General features: G+C 41.8%; 1 protein-coding gene across 4 annotated transcripts in view; it reads right to left on the minus strand.

The window, feature by feature from the left end:
• Nucleotides 1–809: 809 nt before the first annotated feature.
• Nucleotides 810–17,881, minus strand: part of MRE11 (MRE11 homolog, double strand break repair nuclease) — an 85,507-nt gene continuing 68,435 nt past the window's right edge. For all 4 annotated transcript variants that reach the window (XM_008262535.4, XM_002708627.5, XM_008262533.4 and 1 more), the window contains exons 18-20: nucleotides 16,568–16,635; nucleotides 7,981–8,056; nucleotides 810–4,155 (exon numbers count right to left, since the gene is read on the minus strand). In XM_008262535.4, the coding sequence (XP_008260757.2) occupies nucleotides 4,099–4,155; nucleotides 7,981–8,056; nucleotides 16,568–16,635 (201 nt within the window). In that variant the 3' untranslated portion in view covers nucleotides 810–4,098. The remainder of the gene's footprint in view (nucleotides 4,156–7,980; nucleotides 8,057–16,567; nucleotides 16,636–17,881) is intronic.

Genomic DNA, 17,881 nt, shown 5'->3' on the forward strand with positions numbered 1-17,881 from the left:
AATATCTGAGCCTACAATTTGGAGTTCTAGTTCCAACAGTGCTTGATAATCATGTCAAAAGCAGTTGGAGAAACATGCACCTAATTGCTGACAAGTTGTATCTGTAAAAAGGATTACAAGGACATACATTTTGATACACATTTCAATATACATGAATTTTGAAGTACAGATATGCATTGCTTTTGCTAATTAAAAAGAGCTAACATCAGACCTGGTCATTGGTCACAGAAATAAACAAATGAGCATGGCTGTAGCAAGCAATGCAAACTGGCTTCACAGAAATCAAACTAAAACTGCAGTATTCTTTTTCTGTTAACTGTCTTTGACGTAAATAAACAAATACTTTTTTAAAAACTGCAGTACTTTCAGACCTAACTAATAAACATTAATTTCTAAACTATTAAAAGGTAATGAGGGGCAAGCAAACAGCACAGCAGTTAATTTAAGGGTTGGGACACCTACATCCCACAACAAGGTGCCTGGTTCGAATTCCAGGTACTCTGCTTCAAATCCAGATTCCTGCTAATGTACTCCCTGGGAAGGAAGCAGATGATGGCTCAACTATTTGGGTTCCTGCTGCCTACAAAGGAGACCCAGCCTGATGTCTTGACTCCTGGCTTCAGCCTGGCCTGGCCCTGGCTGTTTGTTGGCATTTGAAGAATGAACCTGCAGATGAAATAAGATGAAAAATGAGCAAAGGAAAACTCCACATCCTAGAATGGAAAAAAAAAAAAAAAAAAAAAGGAAATCAGATAAGCAAATGATGAAATGTGGACAGTTTTCACTTAAAGAATATGGAAACTGTGGACTCAACTAACAAAATCTTTATTATGTAAAACATTTATAATCATCTTAATGGTTATTAGCTTAATAAAAAAGCCACAAAACACTAACAATCAAATGCATGACAGATTAAAAAAAAGACATCAGATTACTTTGAGGGAAAATTGCCTTTAAATACTGTACATTTCCAAAAGAAACATTTTACATTGGGAGACCTTTTCTTACTCAACCTTTAAAAAAAAGAATTTTTCTCTTCATTAAAATACAAAGCATTTTCCTTCTTCTTGAACCATTATAGGTATGTAAAATTTAACAAACTGGCATTTTTTCATAGTAAGAGGCTGAATCAGGTGAAATATGTAAAACAACTTGCATATATAATTAAAGGCTAGCTGTGGTATTACTGCATAGGTTAGAATGCTAAACTGCATAGGTTCTCATTTACTGCAAAACTACACTACCTTCTTAATTTTAGGTTAGCCTTTGCATCATCCTAATTGCTTCTGTGGTGAAAGCACCACCTTGTGGCAAAAGAAAGAACTTCTTAATGACACAAGTCAGGCCCAGAGAAAGCACGGGTAAGCTTTCAGGGCCTCGGTGCTGCTCCATTTCTTGACCTGTAACGTGACCCTACTAGAGGTTCACTTTGTAATTATTTGTCAAACTGTGTGACTTCTTTATTGCAATCTTAAAAGTATAGGAAAAAATATTTTACACCTATCTGAATTAAAGGTCATATGCCTAACTGCTGGATTTAAGCACCAATTCTATTTCCTAGAACTACAGTGCCTCTTCACCCTTGTAAATACACTGTTGTATTGTCGTGAGGAAACAAAACACCAGAAAGGTCCATTCTTTGGTAAGCATGGGAAGATTCCACACAAATGTTTTCCTCACAGTGTTATAGCTGCTCTCTCACAGCCCCCAAGAGCAACCACAGGTACTCTGGAATCATACTAAAGGCCTCTAACCCATCTAAATCTATGGTCTGAAAACTGAAAAAGAACCATTAACAATAGATTCTGTTGTGTCAATACAGAAAATCAAGGCCATGTGGCATTTTTAACTATGCCACAGTATTTGCTCAAAAAAAGGTTTTCCTTTATTCAAAAAATGACACAGTATTTGCAAAATGACCTGTACACCTGGAAGAGATTCTCATCCTCTGTAACTCACTGTTTCTGGTAGCTAAGTGCAGCCCATTGTGTGTCTCTCTTCATAACCTAGAGCAAAAATTTTTTGAAGGGAGAAAATCTTATTCTTTTTTCCCAGAAACCTGTCAGGATCTTCAGTGACCAGCCCCTCACGATGACCCTCCCTGAGGCATATGTAACTGGGGAGGAGATGAGCCACTGGCCACACTGCCCCAGAGATTGGCCAGAGCTAGCGTGCCACATGCAGGGGTAATACCCCATTGCCCAGGCGCTGCCTGCACCTGCTACCTGCCAACCCATCATAAGAAGCAGAGTTAGCTCCTGATTTCTTCTCTGCTCCACGCAAATATCAACAATATTAAAGTGCAATAAAGATGTGGGCGGATCTGAGAATGTTTTACAAGACAGTGTCTTCAGCTGAGTTAATGCTACCTGCTAAAGTAATCCTTACACTCAAGTGTAAAAAAATACTTTTAAAGAAACCTATTAGAATGTCATGTTGGAATAAAACAGAGGCAGCCACTACCCAATTGTTCTCTCTCTTACAATTTGATATGTTCCAGGTATGATTATTCTACTGGCCAGGAATACTCTCAGTAAAGCATTCACTGTCTGGTTGCTGTTCTGCCAAGATCTGTAATTGTCTTAAGGAGTCTTTAAATATAGCTGCTTCCTAAGATTAAAGGAAGGAAGGAATACTCTCAGGGATTTTTTTTTTTTTTTTTTGACAGGCAGAGTGGACAGTGAGAGAGAGAGATAGAGAGGAAGCTCTTCCTTTTCCATTGATTCACCCCACAATGGCCGCTGCAGCTGGCGCACCGTGCTGATCTGAAGCCAGGAGCCAGGTGCTTCTCCTGGTCTCCCATGGGGTACAGGGCCCAAGTACTTGGGCCATCCTCCACTGCACTCCCTGGCCACAGCAGAGAGCTGGCCTGGAAGAGGGGCAACGGGGACAGAATCCGGCACCCCGACCAGGACTAGAACCCGGGGTGCTGGCACCACAGGTGGAGAATTAGCCAAGTGAGCCGCGGCACCGGCCTCAGGGGTCTTTTTACAGAGTGTTAAGGAAGAGAATGGGATTTTTAAACTTAAATCTGAAAAGGAAAAATTCTTACTTCCCCCTTAAAACAGATAAGAAAATATAAACTTAAACATGACTTACTAAGATTTCTGGAACTGCCTGTTCAGAAATGTCTTATAGGAACCAAGTTAAGATAAAATATTGAGAAACACTAGCAACAGTATTCCACTGAAGTTATATTTCAGTACTTTAAATATAACCACAAGCTTCAACTGTTCATTTTACCAACTCCCTAAAAAATGTTCTCTGATATTTTCCAGAAGATATAGTTTAAAATTTTTTAAATTCTTTTTCTCCCAGAAATAGATGGGGGAGAAGGAGACTACTGATGGAGAATAACAGAGAAAATTGCTACTACTCAATGGGAACATAATCTTTTGAAATAAAGGCTTAGTAATTCAACAGACTATTCTTTTTAAAATGAAAACTTACATGTAATTATTCAAACTACAAGTACTTCTAATCATTTAAAGTGTTCGTGAATGATTGTGCAATGAGCATTAGGAAAAAAAACTCATACATAGTAACAAAGTGAGCTTAGGCACAGTTCCCTATACACTGTTTCACTTTCAGGAAATCTAGAACCTCTATGAAATTATTAAAATTATGACAAGGTCAGGTTTTATAAGCTCTTTCTCTCAAATTTGGCCAAATATAACATTAAAATACTGATATAGTCTTTGATCATGAAAGTGATGTATAATGTATAATAGCATATTATTTTTATCCTTAATCAATAATATTTAAACCAAGCTCTTCCCCTAAGACACTAATAGATGCCAGGAAAACAAATAATCTAAATTTTGTGGAGTATTCCCAGGTCATGATATAATAAACAGATTATAATGAAGACAACCAGTGTTGTTGGATATGTCCTTAAGCTGGGAGATTTTGTAAATAGTGGAATCATGTCCAAGATATGATATTCAAAAATATAAATTCTTCACATCAGTTTCTCTGTTAAGTCTTTTTTTTTTTTCAGTTAACAGTGATACTTAAACATCTTCAACTGTACACTCTTAATCTGCAACATTTTGATTACTCTTGTGTTTTGAAAATTTCTAAGTTCCATTTAATATATTATCTTCTGTTTCTTCTTAAAGAACTGATATTCATAAAAGGGTCATCATCATCATCCTGAAATGACAAACAGATATTGGATTAGTGACTGCTGCATGGCTCACTGACAGAAGTTCTTAAAGCGAAGTGCTATCACAGTGATTTTCTCTTTTCACATAGCGTAGATTTCATTTTTGTATTTCCTTTATAAATGTGAAATATATAAGTCCAAGTAAACTCTTAGTGAGTATTAAAATAAAATTACCCTGCAATGTATATACACGTGCATTTCCCACAAATATTTACATTAATAAAAGCAAATGAGGTGTGGATAAGCTAAAAAAAAAAAAAACTTACAGCAAGTCCTTTCCATCTGGTTTTTTAAAAGCTTTCTTTCCATTTACATTTTATTATAGGTATCTGCTGTTCTGGAAATTCATTGCCAAAAAATAATGAAGACACATGCAGGAAATCTAACTTGGAAATAGCTGTAATTCTTATTTCCACTTAATGTTAGATAGCTACTCTTACAAAGAAGCCTGAAACAATCCAGCAAAGCAATCTTTGTTTTTTTGGCAAAGCAAGTAGAGGGAGTATTTCAAAAGTTCCCATACTTCTGGGCTGTATATTATATACATGGTAAACATAGAAAGAATTATCAAATCAACTAAGAATTTAATTAAAGAAAACGAAAACAAACTTTAAGTAATTCTAAGTTATAAAATTTGATGAAGATAACACAAAATTGATTCTTGAGGCAGGCATGCAAAATGTTTCTCAGGGTGCCTACAATCCCACATTAGGGCATCAGTTTTGCTTGACAGAGAGTCACAGTTTAATACATATTCTATTGAAGTAACATTAAAAGCTTTGACATCCTCCTTCTCCTCCTCCTCATCCCTCCAAATATAAATGGTAGATGCTCAAAGAACCATTTTGATTCTTCTGTTAACTGGCAAATTAAGAGCTGACCAAACATCACATTTTAAATATCATCAGGCCTTTTATATCTAGTTGTGGGGAGCAATCCGGACTAGACTGAGTTACTGGAATTAAGACTTATTCTGTGCATCTGCTCTCCCACAATATGGCGCTGGGAGAGGAGAAAACAGCTTCTACGCAGCTGCCTCCAGTTCAACCAATAAACTGTAGGACCTACTCCTGATTAGAGGAGAGCAGCGTACTCGGCATGTGGGCAGCCGAGTTAGGATTGGCGGAGGAGGACTATAAAGGAGGAGAGAGACGGCATGCACCGGAAACATCTATGGGGAACATCTAGCTGAAGGAACACCTGTGCAGCCCCCGAAGAGAGCCGGCCGGCGGTGTGCCGCTCCCCTGCAGAAGTGGGGAATGTGGCCAGGGGGAACTGCCCTTCCACGGAGGTGGAAGGGATGGTAGCCAACCCGGGAAGGACCAGCAGCCAACCCGGGAAGGACCAGCAGCAAACCCGGGGAGGGCCGAGCAGACGAAAGAACAGCGCAGGGTCTTGTGTTGCTCCTCCACGAAGAGGGGGAGCGACATAATGGTGCCGTGACTCGGATAGGAAACCTAGCTCGGATAGGAAACCTAGCTCGGATAGGAAACCCAGGACGGATAGCAAACTTAGGAGGGAAGAAACGGGAAGAAATGGGGAAATATCGGAGAGAGAGACTAGCAAACAGCCTAGGGAAAAGCCGGACGAAAAAGGTGCCGGAAGAAGCTATTGAAAGCCTAGGCATAGACTCAGATACGGACTACGGGGGGAAGCTGGGAGAAATCTCTAAGGTCGAAAGCGAAAGTGAAAGCTAGAACAAACAGACTCAGATGCGGACTGTGGGGAGAGGCCAGGAGAAATGAGGGAGGAATATCGTTGGAGGAAAGCTTGGGGAAACATACCGGGTAGAGAAAAATGTTAGGGAAATTGAAGCCGCGGGGGGCAGGCCGAGGCGGATACGAAAGCCACTTTGGGATTCTCAAGTTAGCCCGGGAATAGGGGGCGAAAAGTTGAAACCAGAAGCTGAAACGTAAGCCAGGTTGGGATCCGTCTGATTAGCCCGGGGAGCAAAGGACGGGAAGCCAAACCGTGGGGCGGAGACGTATGCTGGGTTGAATTCGCCAGGCTAGCCCGGGGAACTTAGATTGAATGCTAGTGGCGGACACGTAAGCTACGCTGTGTTACTCGCAGAAGCCGCCGCGTGCAGAGAGAGCACGGGGCGTGAATAGATAGGGAACGGGGCTGGCGTAGGCCGTGGTGCAGACGCGAAGGGCGTGGAGACCGCGGAGCGCGCGAAGCCAAGCCGCGCAAAGCCGAGCCGCAAAGATGAGGCGCGGGCTGAAGCGGCACAGAGCCGGGAACCCGCCGGCGGGGCGAGGCGCCGGAAAGCGCAGGGATAAGAGAAACAGAAGTTTAGAAGTAAAAGAGAAATAGGAATGCTGGAAGATAGAAGTAAAATGGGAGAAATAGGAATGCCCGGAGATAGAGAAATAGAGAAATAGAAAGGCCTCCCTACAACACTGCAATGTGAGAGCTTGGATTCGGTCTGCCTGATTAAGTGAGGCGATGAGCACGATGAGCACCTGCGGCGGCTAGCAGCTTATGCGCCGCAGGTCACCGAAGACAGGCACGAATTAACATCAGTAAGGCCTCCCCACAAAAAGGCAATGAGAAGGCTTGGATTCGGTTTGCCTGATAGAGCTTGTAAGCCCCTGCAGGCAGAGCAGAGCATGCGCTGCAGGGCACCGAACACAGGCACGCATCAGTGCCTAAAAACCTCCTCACAACATGGCGAAGAGAGGACCCGGATTCGGTTTGCCTGATTGATAGGACTTTTAAGAACCTGTGGCAACTCTAGCAAGCAGAGCAGAGTGTGTGCCACGGGGCACCGAAGACAGGCGCGTATCAACGCCAAAAATAAAAAGAAAGGGGGATCTGTGGGGAGCAATCCGGACTAGACTGAGTTACTGGAATTAAGACTTATTCTGTGCATCTGCTCTCCCACAATATGGCGCTGGGAGAGGAGAAAACAGCTTCTACGCAGCTGCCTCCAGTTCAACCAATAAACTGTAGGACCTACTCCTGATTAGAGGAGAGCAGCGTACTCGGCATGTGGGCAGCCGAGTTAGGATTGGCGGAGGAGGACTATAAAGGAGGAGAGAGACGGCATGCACCGGAAACATCTATGGGGAACATCTAGCTGAAGGAACACCTGTGCAGCCCCCGAAGAGAGCCGGCCGGCGGTGTGCCGCTCCCCTGCAGAAGTGGGGAATGTGGCCAGGGGGAACTGCCCTTCCACGGAGGTGGAAGGGATGGTAGCCAACCCGGGAAGGACCAGCAGCCAACCCGGGAAGGACCAGCAGCAAACCCGGGGAGGGCCGAGCAGACGAAAGAACAGCGCAGGGTCTTGTGTTGCTCCTCCACAAAGAGGGGGAGCGACATCTAGTAATTAAATTGAAGGACACTCAACAGATGTTACCTGTTGATGACTCAACATTATAGTTCAAAGGAAGGTTATTAATGAAACAATATTTTTGAAAATAATTTTAGGGGCCAGTGTTGTGACACAGCGTAAGCTAAGCTGTCATTTATGACACCGGCATCCCATATCACGCCCTGCTACCCTGTTTCTGATCCAGCTTCCTTCCAATGTGTTTGAGAAGGCAGCAGCAAGATGGCCTGGAAGATGGCCCAAGTGCTTGGGCACCTGAAAACTGTGTAGTTAGACCAGGATCTAGTTTTGGCTCCTGGTTTCAGTCTGGACCAGATCTGACAGTTGCAGTCTTTTGGGGAGTAAAGCAGTAGATAGAAGATCTCTTTCTCTGCCTTGCCTTTCAAATAAATGTATATTTTTTTATAAAACTACTTTTAGCAACTAGCTAGCAATTTAAATTTTATAAGTAAAAATTAAAATTTAACAATTTTATTACCTCATCCGATTCAAAATCAACCCCTTTAGCTATTTGGTTCTGAGACATGCGTTTGCTGGATGATGTGGCCGACCACCTGAGGCAAAAAGGAGAGAGAGAGACAATGAACTACAGAATTCATCAAAACCAATTTTTTAATTAAGTTTTTCCAATCTCCCAGCAGCCACAAAAAGCAATAGTACATAATCCCCTTTAACAAACATAAGAAACAGTAAAAAATAACAATATAGAAAAGGACCCTGGAATTACATCAAAATTATAGATTTTTGTATTTACTATGAAGCTTAGGCAAATTCCTTAACCTCTTTGTGCCTCAATTTCCTCATCTGTAAAATGGGGATAATAGGTTTTAAGGATTCAGTATTTTTTAAATTTTATTTAATAAATATAAATTTCCAAAGTACAGCTTATGGATTACAATGGCTTCCCACCCCTCATAACTTCCCTCCCACCTGCAACCCTCCCATCTTCCGCTCTCTACCCCATTCCATTTGCATCAAGATTCATTTTCAATTATCTTTATATACAGAAGATCAATTTAGTATATATTAAGTAAAGACTTCAACAGTTTGCACCCACACAGAAACACAAAGTATAAAATACTGTTTCAGTACTAGTTGTAGCATTAAATCACAATGTACAGCACATTAAGGACAGATCCTACATGAGCAGTAAGTACACAGTGACTCCTGTTGTTGACTTAACAAATTGACATTCTTGTTTATGGCATCAGTAATCACGCTAGGCTCTTGTCATGAGTTGCCAAGGCTATGAAAGCCTTTTGAGTTCGCTGACTTTGATCTTCTTTAGACAAGGTCATAGTCAAAGTGGAAGTTCTCTCCTCCCTTCAGAGTAAGGTACCTCCTTCTTTGATGACCTGTTCTTTCCACTGGGATCTCACTTGCAGAGATCTTTCATTTAGGGTCCCCCCCCCCCCCCAGAGTATCTTGGCTTTCCATGCCTAAAATACTCTCATGGGCTCTCCAGCCAGATCCGAATGCCTTAAGGGCTGATTCTGAGGCCAGAGTGCTGTTTAGGACATCTGCCATTCTATGAGTCTGCTGTGTATCCTGCTTCCCATGTTGATTCGTTCTCTCCCTTTTTTATTCTATCAGTTAGTATTCGAAGACACTAGTCCTGTTTGTGTGATCCCTTTGACTCTCAGACCTATCAGTGTGATCAATTGTGAACTGAAATTGATCAGTTGGGCTAGTGAGATGACATTGGTACATGCAACCTTGATGGGACTATATTGGAATCCCCTGGCACGTTTCTAACTCCACCATTTGGGGCAAGTCCGATTGAGCATGTCTCAAATTGTTCATCTCCTCCCTCTCTTATTCCCACTCTTATATTTAACATGGATCATTTCTCAGTTAAACACTTAAGAATAATTGTGTGTTAATTACAGAGTTCAACCAATAGTATTAACTAGAACAAAAAAATACTATAAAGGATAAAGTATTAAATTGTACATCAACAGTCAGGACAAGAGCTGATCAAGTCACTGTTTCTCATAGTGTCCCTTTCACTTCAACAGTTTCCTTTTAGGTGCTCATTTAGTTTTCACCGATCAGGGAGAACATATGATATTTGTCCCTTTGGGACTGCCTTATTTGACTCAGCATATTTTCCAGATTCCTCCATTTTGTTGCAAATGACCGGATTTCATTGTTTTTGACTGCTGTATAATATTCTAGAGTAAATGTCCCATAATTTCTTTATCCAGTCTACTGTTGATGGGCATTTGGGTTGATTCCAGGTCTTAGCTATTGTGAATTGAGCTGCAATAAATATTAATGTGCAGACCTCTTTTTTGTTTGCCAATTTAATTTCCTTTGGTAAATTCCAAGGAGTAGGATGGCTGGGTTGTATGGTAGGGTTATATACAGGTTTCTGAGGAATCTCCAGACTGACTTCCATAGAGGTTTTACCAGTTTGCATTCCACCAAAAGTGGGTTGGTTAGTGTCCCTTTGTCCCCACATCCTCACCAGCATCTGTTGTTGGTAGATTTCTGTATGTGAGCCATTCTAACTGGGGTGAGGTGAAACTTCATTGTGGTTTTGATTTGCATTTCCCTGATTGCTAGTGAAAGGATTCAGTATGTTAATATGCTTAAACACTCAGCATAGTGCCTGACACATATTCAACACTACACAGATGGTTACTTATGTTTTTATTGTCCTCTTTATTAGGTATTAAAATGTATCTATTATCAGGCCCCACTTCTGAAAATCAAGGCAACCCTGAAGTATTTTTATTCAAATCTCATTAATGTGTCCACCATAGGATAAAAGGATCTCAAGAAAGGTTCACCTCTCTGCAGAGCTGTGCCCCTGCTTGTGTTACTCAGCTCAATCTGGATCAAGCAGCAAATGTTTACTAAGTGTCTGCTCTTGGCCAGTGCTATGATAGCTCTGGGAAATACTAGTAAATCAGAAAATCACGATTCCTACTCTAATGAAACTTGTATGCTTATATTAATAAAAAGTTTGGAGTTAGATCAGAGATCAGCAAACCAAAGCCAGTGACAAAATCCAGCCTGCCACCTATTTTTGGCCTGGTTTTTAAGGCCTGTGTGCTACCAGTGGCTTCTACATTTTCAAATGGTTACATTTTAAGTGATTATACAAGTACCTACATAATATCCATGATTTTTACCTCTTGGCCTGCAAAGTCTAAAATATTTATGATCTAGCCCTTTAAGAAAAACTTTGCCAATTCCTGTCTTAAATAAAAGCAATGTTTGTAAATTCCTAGCAATTTATTAACTTATTTTGTTAATTTTATTAACTTATTTTGTTATTTTGTAACAGCTTTGAGATACTATAGCCAAAGAAATATGTTTCAAAGTCTTGTTCCAATAAATAAGTTGAGAATCAAAGGATCCTGTGTCAGGAGGAAACAGAAAAACCCACACGTCCTTATGTGTGGATAAGGACCAGGATTTCTCAAGCAAATCAGTTGAACAACTAAGGTTCAGAAGTGAGAATCAGAGAATTTATCAATTGGTCCATCTACAGAGTCCCAACCCAAGTAGGAACTGGTCAATTGCTGACTTTCCATTAGAGGCCAGAAATAAAAGATCATTAAAAGCATAAACCCAGTGTTAAGGCTGGCAAAAGAGGGGTTGAGAGGAGAGTTACAGAAAGAAAACACTCACTGAGACTTAACCCCGCCTTCTGATACATCCCCAGACAACCAACTACTGGGTCTCAGGAGAAGTAAGCCAGGCATCTGTGATGGGTGCTGGCTCACATGGCCACAGCCACAATTCTGCAGTAGAGGGTCCCAAAGACCCAGAGTTGTCATCCATGAGAGGCCCTTTGTCCTCAGCAATCAGCAGAAGTAAAAGAAATGGCTAAATTGTTCTGACCATTGGATTCAATAAATGAGTTTCGTTATGGATATTTAAAAGTATTTAATTTGATCAGCCTTACAAGGATGGATCAAAAATAAAGGCAGGGTGTGGGATCACATCGAATGCTGAGGCTTGTTCAGAAATAATGTGTGGCCAGAAACCAGAATTCCTGTCTAGAGCTCTTTAGTCAACAAGATAGTTGTCATGGCATTAGAGCATGTTAAATTAGCTGCAGGTTATGCCTGGCACATGAAAGGTGGTCAAAGGATGTGAGTTCCCTTGGGGCCGGTGCTGTGGCGCTGTGGGTAAAGCCACCACCTGCAGTGCTGGCATCCCATATGGGTGCTGGTTTGAGTCCTGGCTGCTCCTCTTCTGATCCAGCTCTCTGCTATGGCCTGGGAAAGCAATGGAAGATGGCCGAAGTCCTTGGGCCCCTGTACCCACATGGGAGACCAGAAGACGCTCCTGGCTCCTGGCTCCTGGCTTCAGATCAGTGAAGCTCCAGCCACTAGGGCTATCTGGGGAGTAAAGCAGTGGATGGAAGACCTCTCTCTCTCTGCCTCTGCCTCTCTGTAACTCTTTCAAATAAATAAATTAATTTAAAAAAAAAAAAAAAAAAGGACGTGAGTTCCCTCACCGCAAGGTTTAACAGATTCCCTCTCAATCGTTCCTCCTCCACTTGGCCTGACAGAGCCAGGTCCTCACACGCCACTGTGAGGAGACCAGGGTTATTACCTGCCAGTTCTGGAAGGTTTCTCTTATTTCCAATACAACAAAGGTAGACTTTAGAACAATTTTTCCAAGGACAAGTAGGTTTTCCATTGTCGATACAGTAAAAAGGGAGTTTTACAGCTGGAAGTTATTTCTTCTTCTTTTTTTTTTTTTTTTTTTTTTTTTTTTTTTGACAGGCAGACAGGACACAGAGAGAGAGAGAGAGAGAGAGAGAGAGAGAAAGGTCTTCCTTTTTCCGTTGGTTCACCCCCTAATGGCCGCTGCGGCTGGCACAACGCGCTGATCCAAAGCCAGGAGCTAGGTGCTTCTCCTGGTCTCCCATGCGGGTGCAGGGCGCAAGCACTTGGGCCATCCTCCACTGCACTCCTGGGCCACAGCAGAGAGCTGGCCTGGAAGAGGGGCAACCGGGAAAGAATCCGGTGCCCCGACTGGGGCTAGAACCCGGTGTGCCGGAGCCACTAGGTGGAGGATTAGCCTATTGAGCCGCAGCGCCAGCCTCCTCTTTAAAGTTAATTGCCAGGAATATCAGTACTTTTTTACTCACTACTTTTCTTATTACTTTGTCCTATTTCCTGAGGTTTGTTTTTTTTTTTTTTTTTTGACAGGCAGAGTGGACAGTGAGAGAGAGAGACAGAGAGAAAGGTCTTCCTTTGCCGTTGGTTCACCCTCCAATGGCCGCCGCGGCCGGCGCACCGCGCTGATCCGATGGCAGGAGCCAGGAGCCAGGTGCTTTTCCTGGTCTCCCATGGGGTGCAGGGCCCAAGCACCTGGGCCATCCTCCACTGCACTCCCGGGCCACAGCAGAGAGCTGGCCTGGAAGAGGGGCAACCGGGACAGATTCTGGCGCCCCGACTGGGACTAGAACCCGGTGTGCCAGCGCCGCTAGGCGGAGGATTAGCCTAGTGAGCCGCGGCGCCGGCTTTTCCTGAGGTTTTTGCTTTTTAATTTAATGCTTATATAGCTGTTACTATTTGGCAGGCAGTATTCCTTATCACATTATGAATATTCACACTCATTTAAGCCTCAGAACAACCCTATGCATAAATACAATTCTTATTACCTTTATTTTGAGGGACCTCCAAAAGAGGACACCAAGACACAGAGAAATCAAATGATCTCCCCATGGTCCACACTTAGTAAGTGGTAGACCTTACACACTTTCCTACCATCTTGGTACTTTTTACTTCTAAAAAGTCTAGCACGGAATTCTGTAACCTGCTAGTCTCCTAGATTTTTCTCATGCCTTTCTTGTTGATTCTTCAACTTTACCCAAGCTCTAGAGGTTCGAAACCCCAGGATGGGAACTCAAGCCCTCTTCTCCACCTTCTCTTTCAAGGTGATCCTATCTGTCTCTATGGCTTTAAGTACCAACTGTATGCTGTCCAGAGGTAAATCTAGTTCGCTCATCTGAGCTCAGGACTCATATCAAGTTGCCTATAAACCCTTTCACGTAATTTCAGTCATCTCAAACTTTCCAAATCTAAAGCAGAACTTGGGATTTTATGGTTATGACAAACGACTAACTATCCCTGTCATCTTGTATGCCTTTCTCAATTTAAGGCATAACCTAAATCCTGAAGCAGGAAACATGAAAATCAACACTGATTGCTCATTCTCCTTGATTTCAGTTTTCAATACATCCCTAGGTTTCATCATGTCCATCTACCAACTATTTCCATATATTTTCACTACTCCTGCCATCAGCCTGTGCAAGCCTCCATCATCTCTTATCTCAACTACCTACAGTGCCCTCCCCTTCTAATCAGCCTGTTTGTACTCCAAGCTTCCTGCAACCTCAGGGATCCTTTATAAATCAGATGGCAACTCTCCTGTTTCCTCTGGCTCCCCAATGCATTTATAATAAGTTCAAAATCCTTACCATCCTCACCTGTACCTGCTGCATGAATTAGCACTGCCTCTTTTCTATTCTCATCTTAAACAGCTTTCTTTTCCACCAGCTTTTAGTTACTGGCTCCTAAACTATGTTAAGCTGTTTTCTTCCTCAAGAGACTTTGCATATGCTTTTCCCTCTGCTCATTACAACACAAAGCCTCTCATTCTTTTAAAATTTTTTATATAAAAGAAACAAATTTCATGTATTTCCTGTACACAGTATTAATAACATAATGATACTTTCCACCTTACCCTCCCTCCCTTCTCTCTTATTCCTAAAACTTCAACTTAAATATAACCTCCTCAGAGGCTTTCCTGGAGTACCCTTTCAAAGTGGACAACTGTGCCTGTGACATGGCTCTTTCTTCAGGACCCTGATCATTTCCTTCAACACAGTCTAATACACCTGTTGATGATCTGTTCAAATGGTACCTATTGTTGTAAAGTCCTATGATCTTTCCCAGGAATAGACTGACACTTCCTTTGGATGTCATTACTCTTGACCAAAAAAACTTATCTTACTTGGCATACCCTAAAATGTAAATTTCTTGAAGAAAGGGTCATTTTCTTCATCTTTCTATCTCAACACCTAGCACAATGTTTAGCAGAGCTAATAAATGGTCATGGCTATACTTATCAACTTTTCCAATACTGACCTTTAATTAACATAAGGTATGTATTCTCAATGGGCTCAGTATCACAGCTAAGGAACAAAAATTGGTTCCCAGGGTACAGTGGGATGGGGTGACATATCTTAAGACATTGCAATGGCTTTTGGCCCCATCAAGCTTAAACTATGTAACAAAATTTCATTTGTTAGTATTCAATTTCTCTTGCTAGGTAGACACTGAACTAAACTTATTTAATATTTTTCTGTAGGTAATGATATATGAGTTGAACGCTAGAGAAATACTGATGCAAACCTTTCCTGTCATCTCATTTCTGTAGTTCCAGTTCAGGTCATCAGTCACAGCTGGGATCATCAGTCCCCTGCCTACTAAGCCCAAGTAATTCTTACCTGAAATCTGAGGTAAATTCTGCTCCCTCTGTGAATCTTTCTCTTTTACCATAGTGTATAGTCTTTGCTCTTTTTTCCAAGGGCCTATAAGCATTCATAATTAGGGGCTGGTGCTGTAGCAAAGAAGGTTAAGCCTCAGCCTGCAGTGCTGGTATCCCATATGGGTGCCGGTTCACGTCCCAGCTGCTGAACTTCTGATCCCGCTTGCTGCTAATGTGCCTAGGAAAGCAGTAGAAGACTGCCAAGTGTTTGGGCCCCTGAACACATGTGGGAGACCTGGAAGAAAACTCCTGGCTCCTGGCTTCCGCCTGGCCCAATCCCAGCCATTGTGGCCATTTGGGGAACGAACCAGTGGATGGAAGATCTCTCTCTCTCATTGTGGCCATTTGGGGAATGAACCAGCGGATGGAAGATCTCTCTCTCTCTCTCTCTCTCTCTCTCTGTATCTCTGCCTTTCAAATAAATAAATAAATCTTTAAATAAATAATAATTAATGGTCTGCATCAGAAAACTCCACATAATTTTGTGCTGATTCAATTATCCTTTAATAAGTCCAAATGTGTTCATCTCTCTTCTACAATTTAAGCTCCTTAAGCCAAAACCATATAACATTTATTATGTTCCCATCAGACTTAATTCGATGCTCAAACAGAAAGTAAGTATTAAAAAGGGCTGTTATTTTCTTAGGTAAAAATTTCCACTCATCGAGCTGTAGTTAAGCAGTGTTCACCAAAAATGTTAACTTCTAAATGGAAATGTTAATAATGAATCAAGTCAAGCTTAACAGCAACAGGCAAACACTGAAAAGGTCAGGAAGAGCATACAAATGCTTGGAAGGCACAATACATCTTTATGGCCCTCTTTTTGAGTGTTTAGCACATGTATAATTAAGTACATGAAAATATGATAATGGTGGAAAGCTAAAATCAAATGCTTGCTATTAACAGAATGCAAAATTATTTTGTTAATTGGGAAGAACACTGACATCCATTAAGAAAATCACTGGGTAATAAAAAGAAAAGGAGAAGTAGCATAGACTATTATATTTTCAGTGAACATACTTGCACTAACACTATCTTAAGTCTATGAACTAGGCCTTTGTCTTTCATTCTCTATATACTTTCATAATTAAAACTAAATCTGTTGGGGCCGGCGCTGTGGCATAGTGGGTAAAGCTGCCACCTGGAGTGCCGGCATCCCACATGGGCACCAGTTCGAGTCCTAGCTGCTCCATTTCCGATCCAGTTCCCTGCTTTTGGGAAAGCACAGGAAGATGACCCAAGTCTTTGGTTCCCTGCACCTGCGTGGGAGACCTGGAGGAAACTCCTGGTTCCTGGCTTTGGATCAGCCCAGCTCCAGCTATTGTGGCCATTTGGTGAGTGAACCAGCAGATGGAAGACCTCTCTCTGCCTCTGCTTCTCTGTAACTCTACCTTTCATAAATAAATAAATGTTTAAAAAAAAAACTATATCTGTTGAATTTCTATGGCATAGGAAAGTGAAGTGTGTAACTGAAATTTTGGAAATTTTTATTTTTTTCTAATTTTTTTTCCTTTTTTTTGGCAGGAAGTCACTGCACTGACCTTTGATCTGTCTTTGAAGTGGTAGGAAAAAGATCTTCTTCCACATCTGATTCATCCACCTCAATCACCTAAGGGGGGTGGGGGAAACAGCAATAAATGATTAGCATGGGACTAGAACATGTAGTTAAATATGAATTAAGCAACTGAATCTCAAAGTATTTTTTTAAAAACTTACACCACCCAAAAATGGTACAAAAAGGAGGCAGAAACCATATATGCAACAGCTATTAAAACTAAACCTGGGGCCGGCGCTGTGGCATAGCGGGTAAAGCTGCTGCTTGCAGTGCCGGCATCCCATATGCGTGCCAGTTCAAGTCCCGGCTGCTCCACTTCTGATCCAGTTCTCTGCTATGGCCTGGGAAAGCAGTAAAGACGATCCAAGTTTTTAGGCTCCCGCACTTGCATGGGAGACCCGGAAGAGGCTCCTGGCTCCTGGCTTTAGATCAGTGTAGCTCCAGCTGTAGCAGCCTTCTGAGGAGTGAACCAACAGATAGAACACCTTTCTCTCTCTCTCTCTCTCTCTCTCTCTCTCTCTGCCTGCCTCTGCCTCTCTGTAACTCTGCCTTTCAAATAAAATAATTAAATCTTAAAAAAAAAAAAAAAAACAACTAAACCTTTGCCTGCTGTCCCTTTAATGTGTCTCTTCATTCACAAATGGTATGCTCTAGTAGGTGTCTAAAAGAACTGTCTTCTTTACTGGCCCCACAGGAACCTGGGTAGTCTGCATGGGCTCATGTGAGGCTACCCTGTGATTTCTTCTTGGGTTCCGATGATGAAGTTAGACCATCAGTGTTCCATCTCCAATTTTAAATGAGGTAGCAGACTGTGTCGAGACGACTGGGTATCTATCTGGCATGTTTAACCATATTAAATAACATTTCTTAAGTGTTCAGTTTCAACAGATAGTTTGATTCTATCTTCCAAAATATTAACTATTCCTTCTATATTTTGTGTTATCTTGACACTTGGGATACACATTTTCTATGTTTTCATCTAACTGAAGGGCAGACAAGGATAAAGCTAAAGGCGGAATACTAAAAGAACAGCATCTGAAGCCAAGGATGCTGCCAAACACCCTAGAGTGTACAGGACAGTCCTTCACAACAAAGAATTATCTACCCAAAATGTCAGTAGTGCGCTACTGAGAAAACTTGATGTGGGAGGAAGAATAATGACTTGGGAGTAAGACACATGGGTTTTGAAAATGAAGGATTAGGAAAGTCAAGCTCATGCCAGATTTAGAGTCCAGAGGAAGACCCAGCTTAAATCTACAGAAAAACACAGAGACTCCTGGATTCCAACTTTCAGTATGTA

Source organism: Oryctolagus cuniculus, chromosome 1 (assembly GCF_964237555.1).
Source record: "Oryctolagus cuniculus chromosome 1, mOryCun1.1, whole genome shotgun sequence".
Taxonomy (NCBI): domain Eukaryota; kingdom Metazoa; phylum Chordata; class Mammalia; order Lagomorpha; family Leporidae; genus Oryctolagus; species Oryctolagus cuniculus.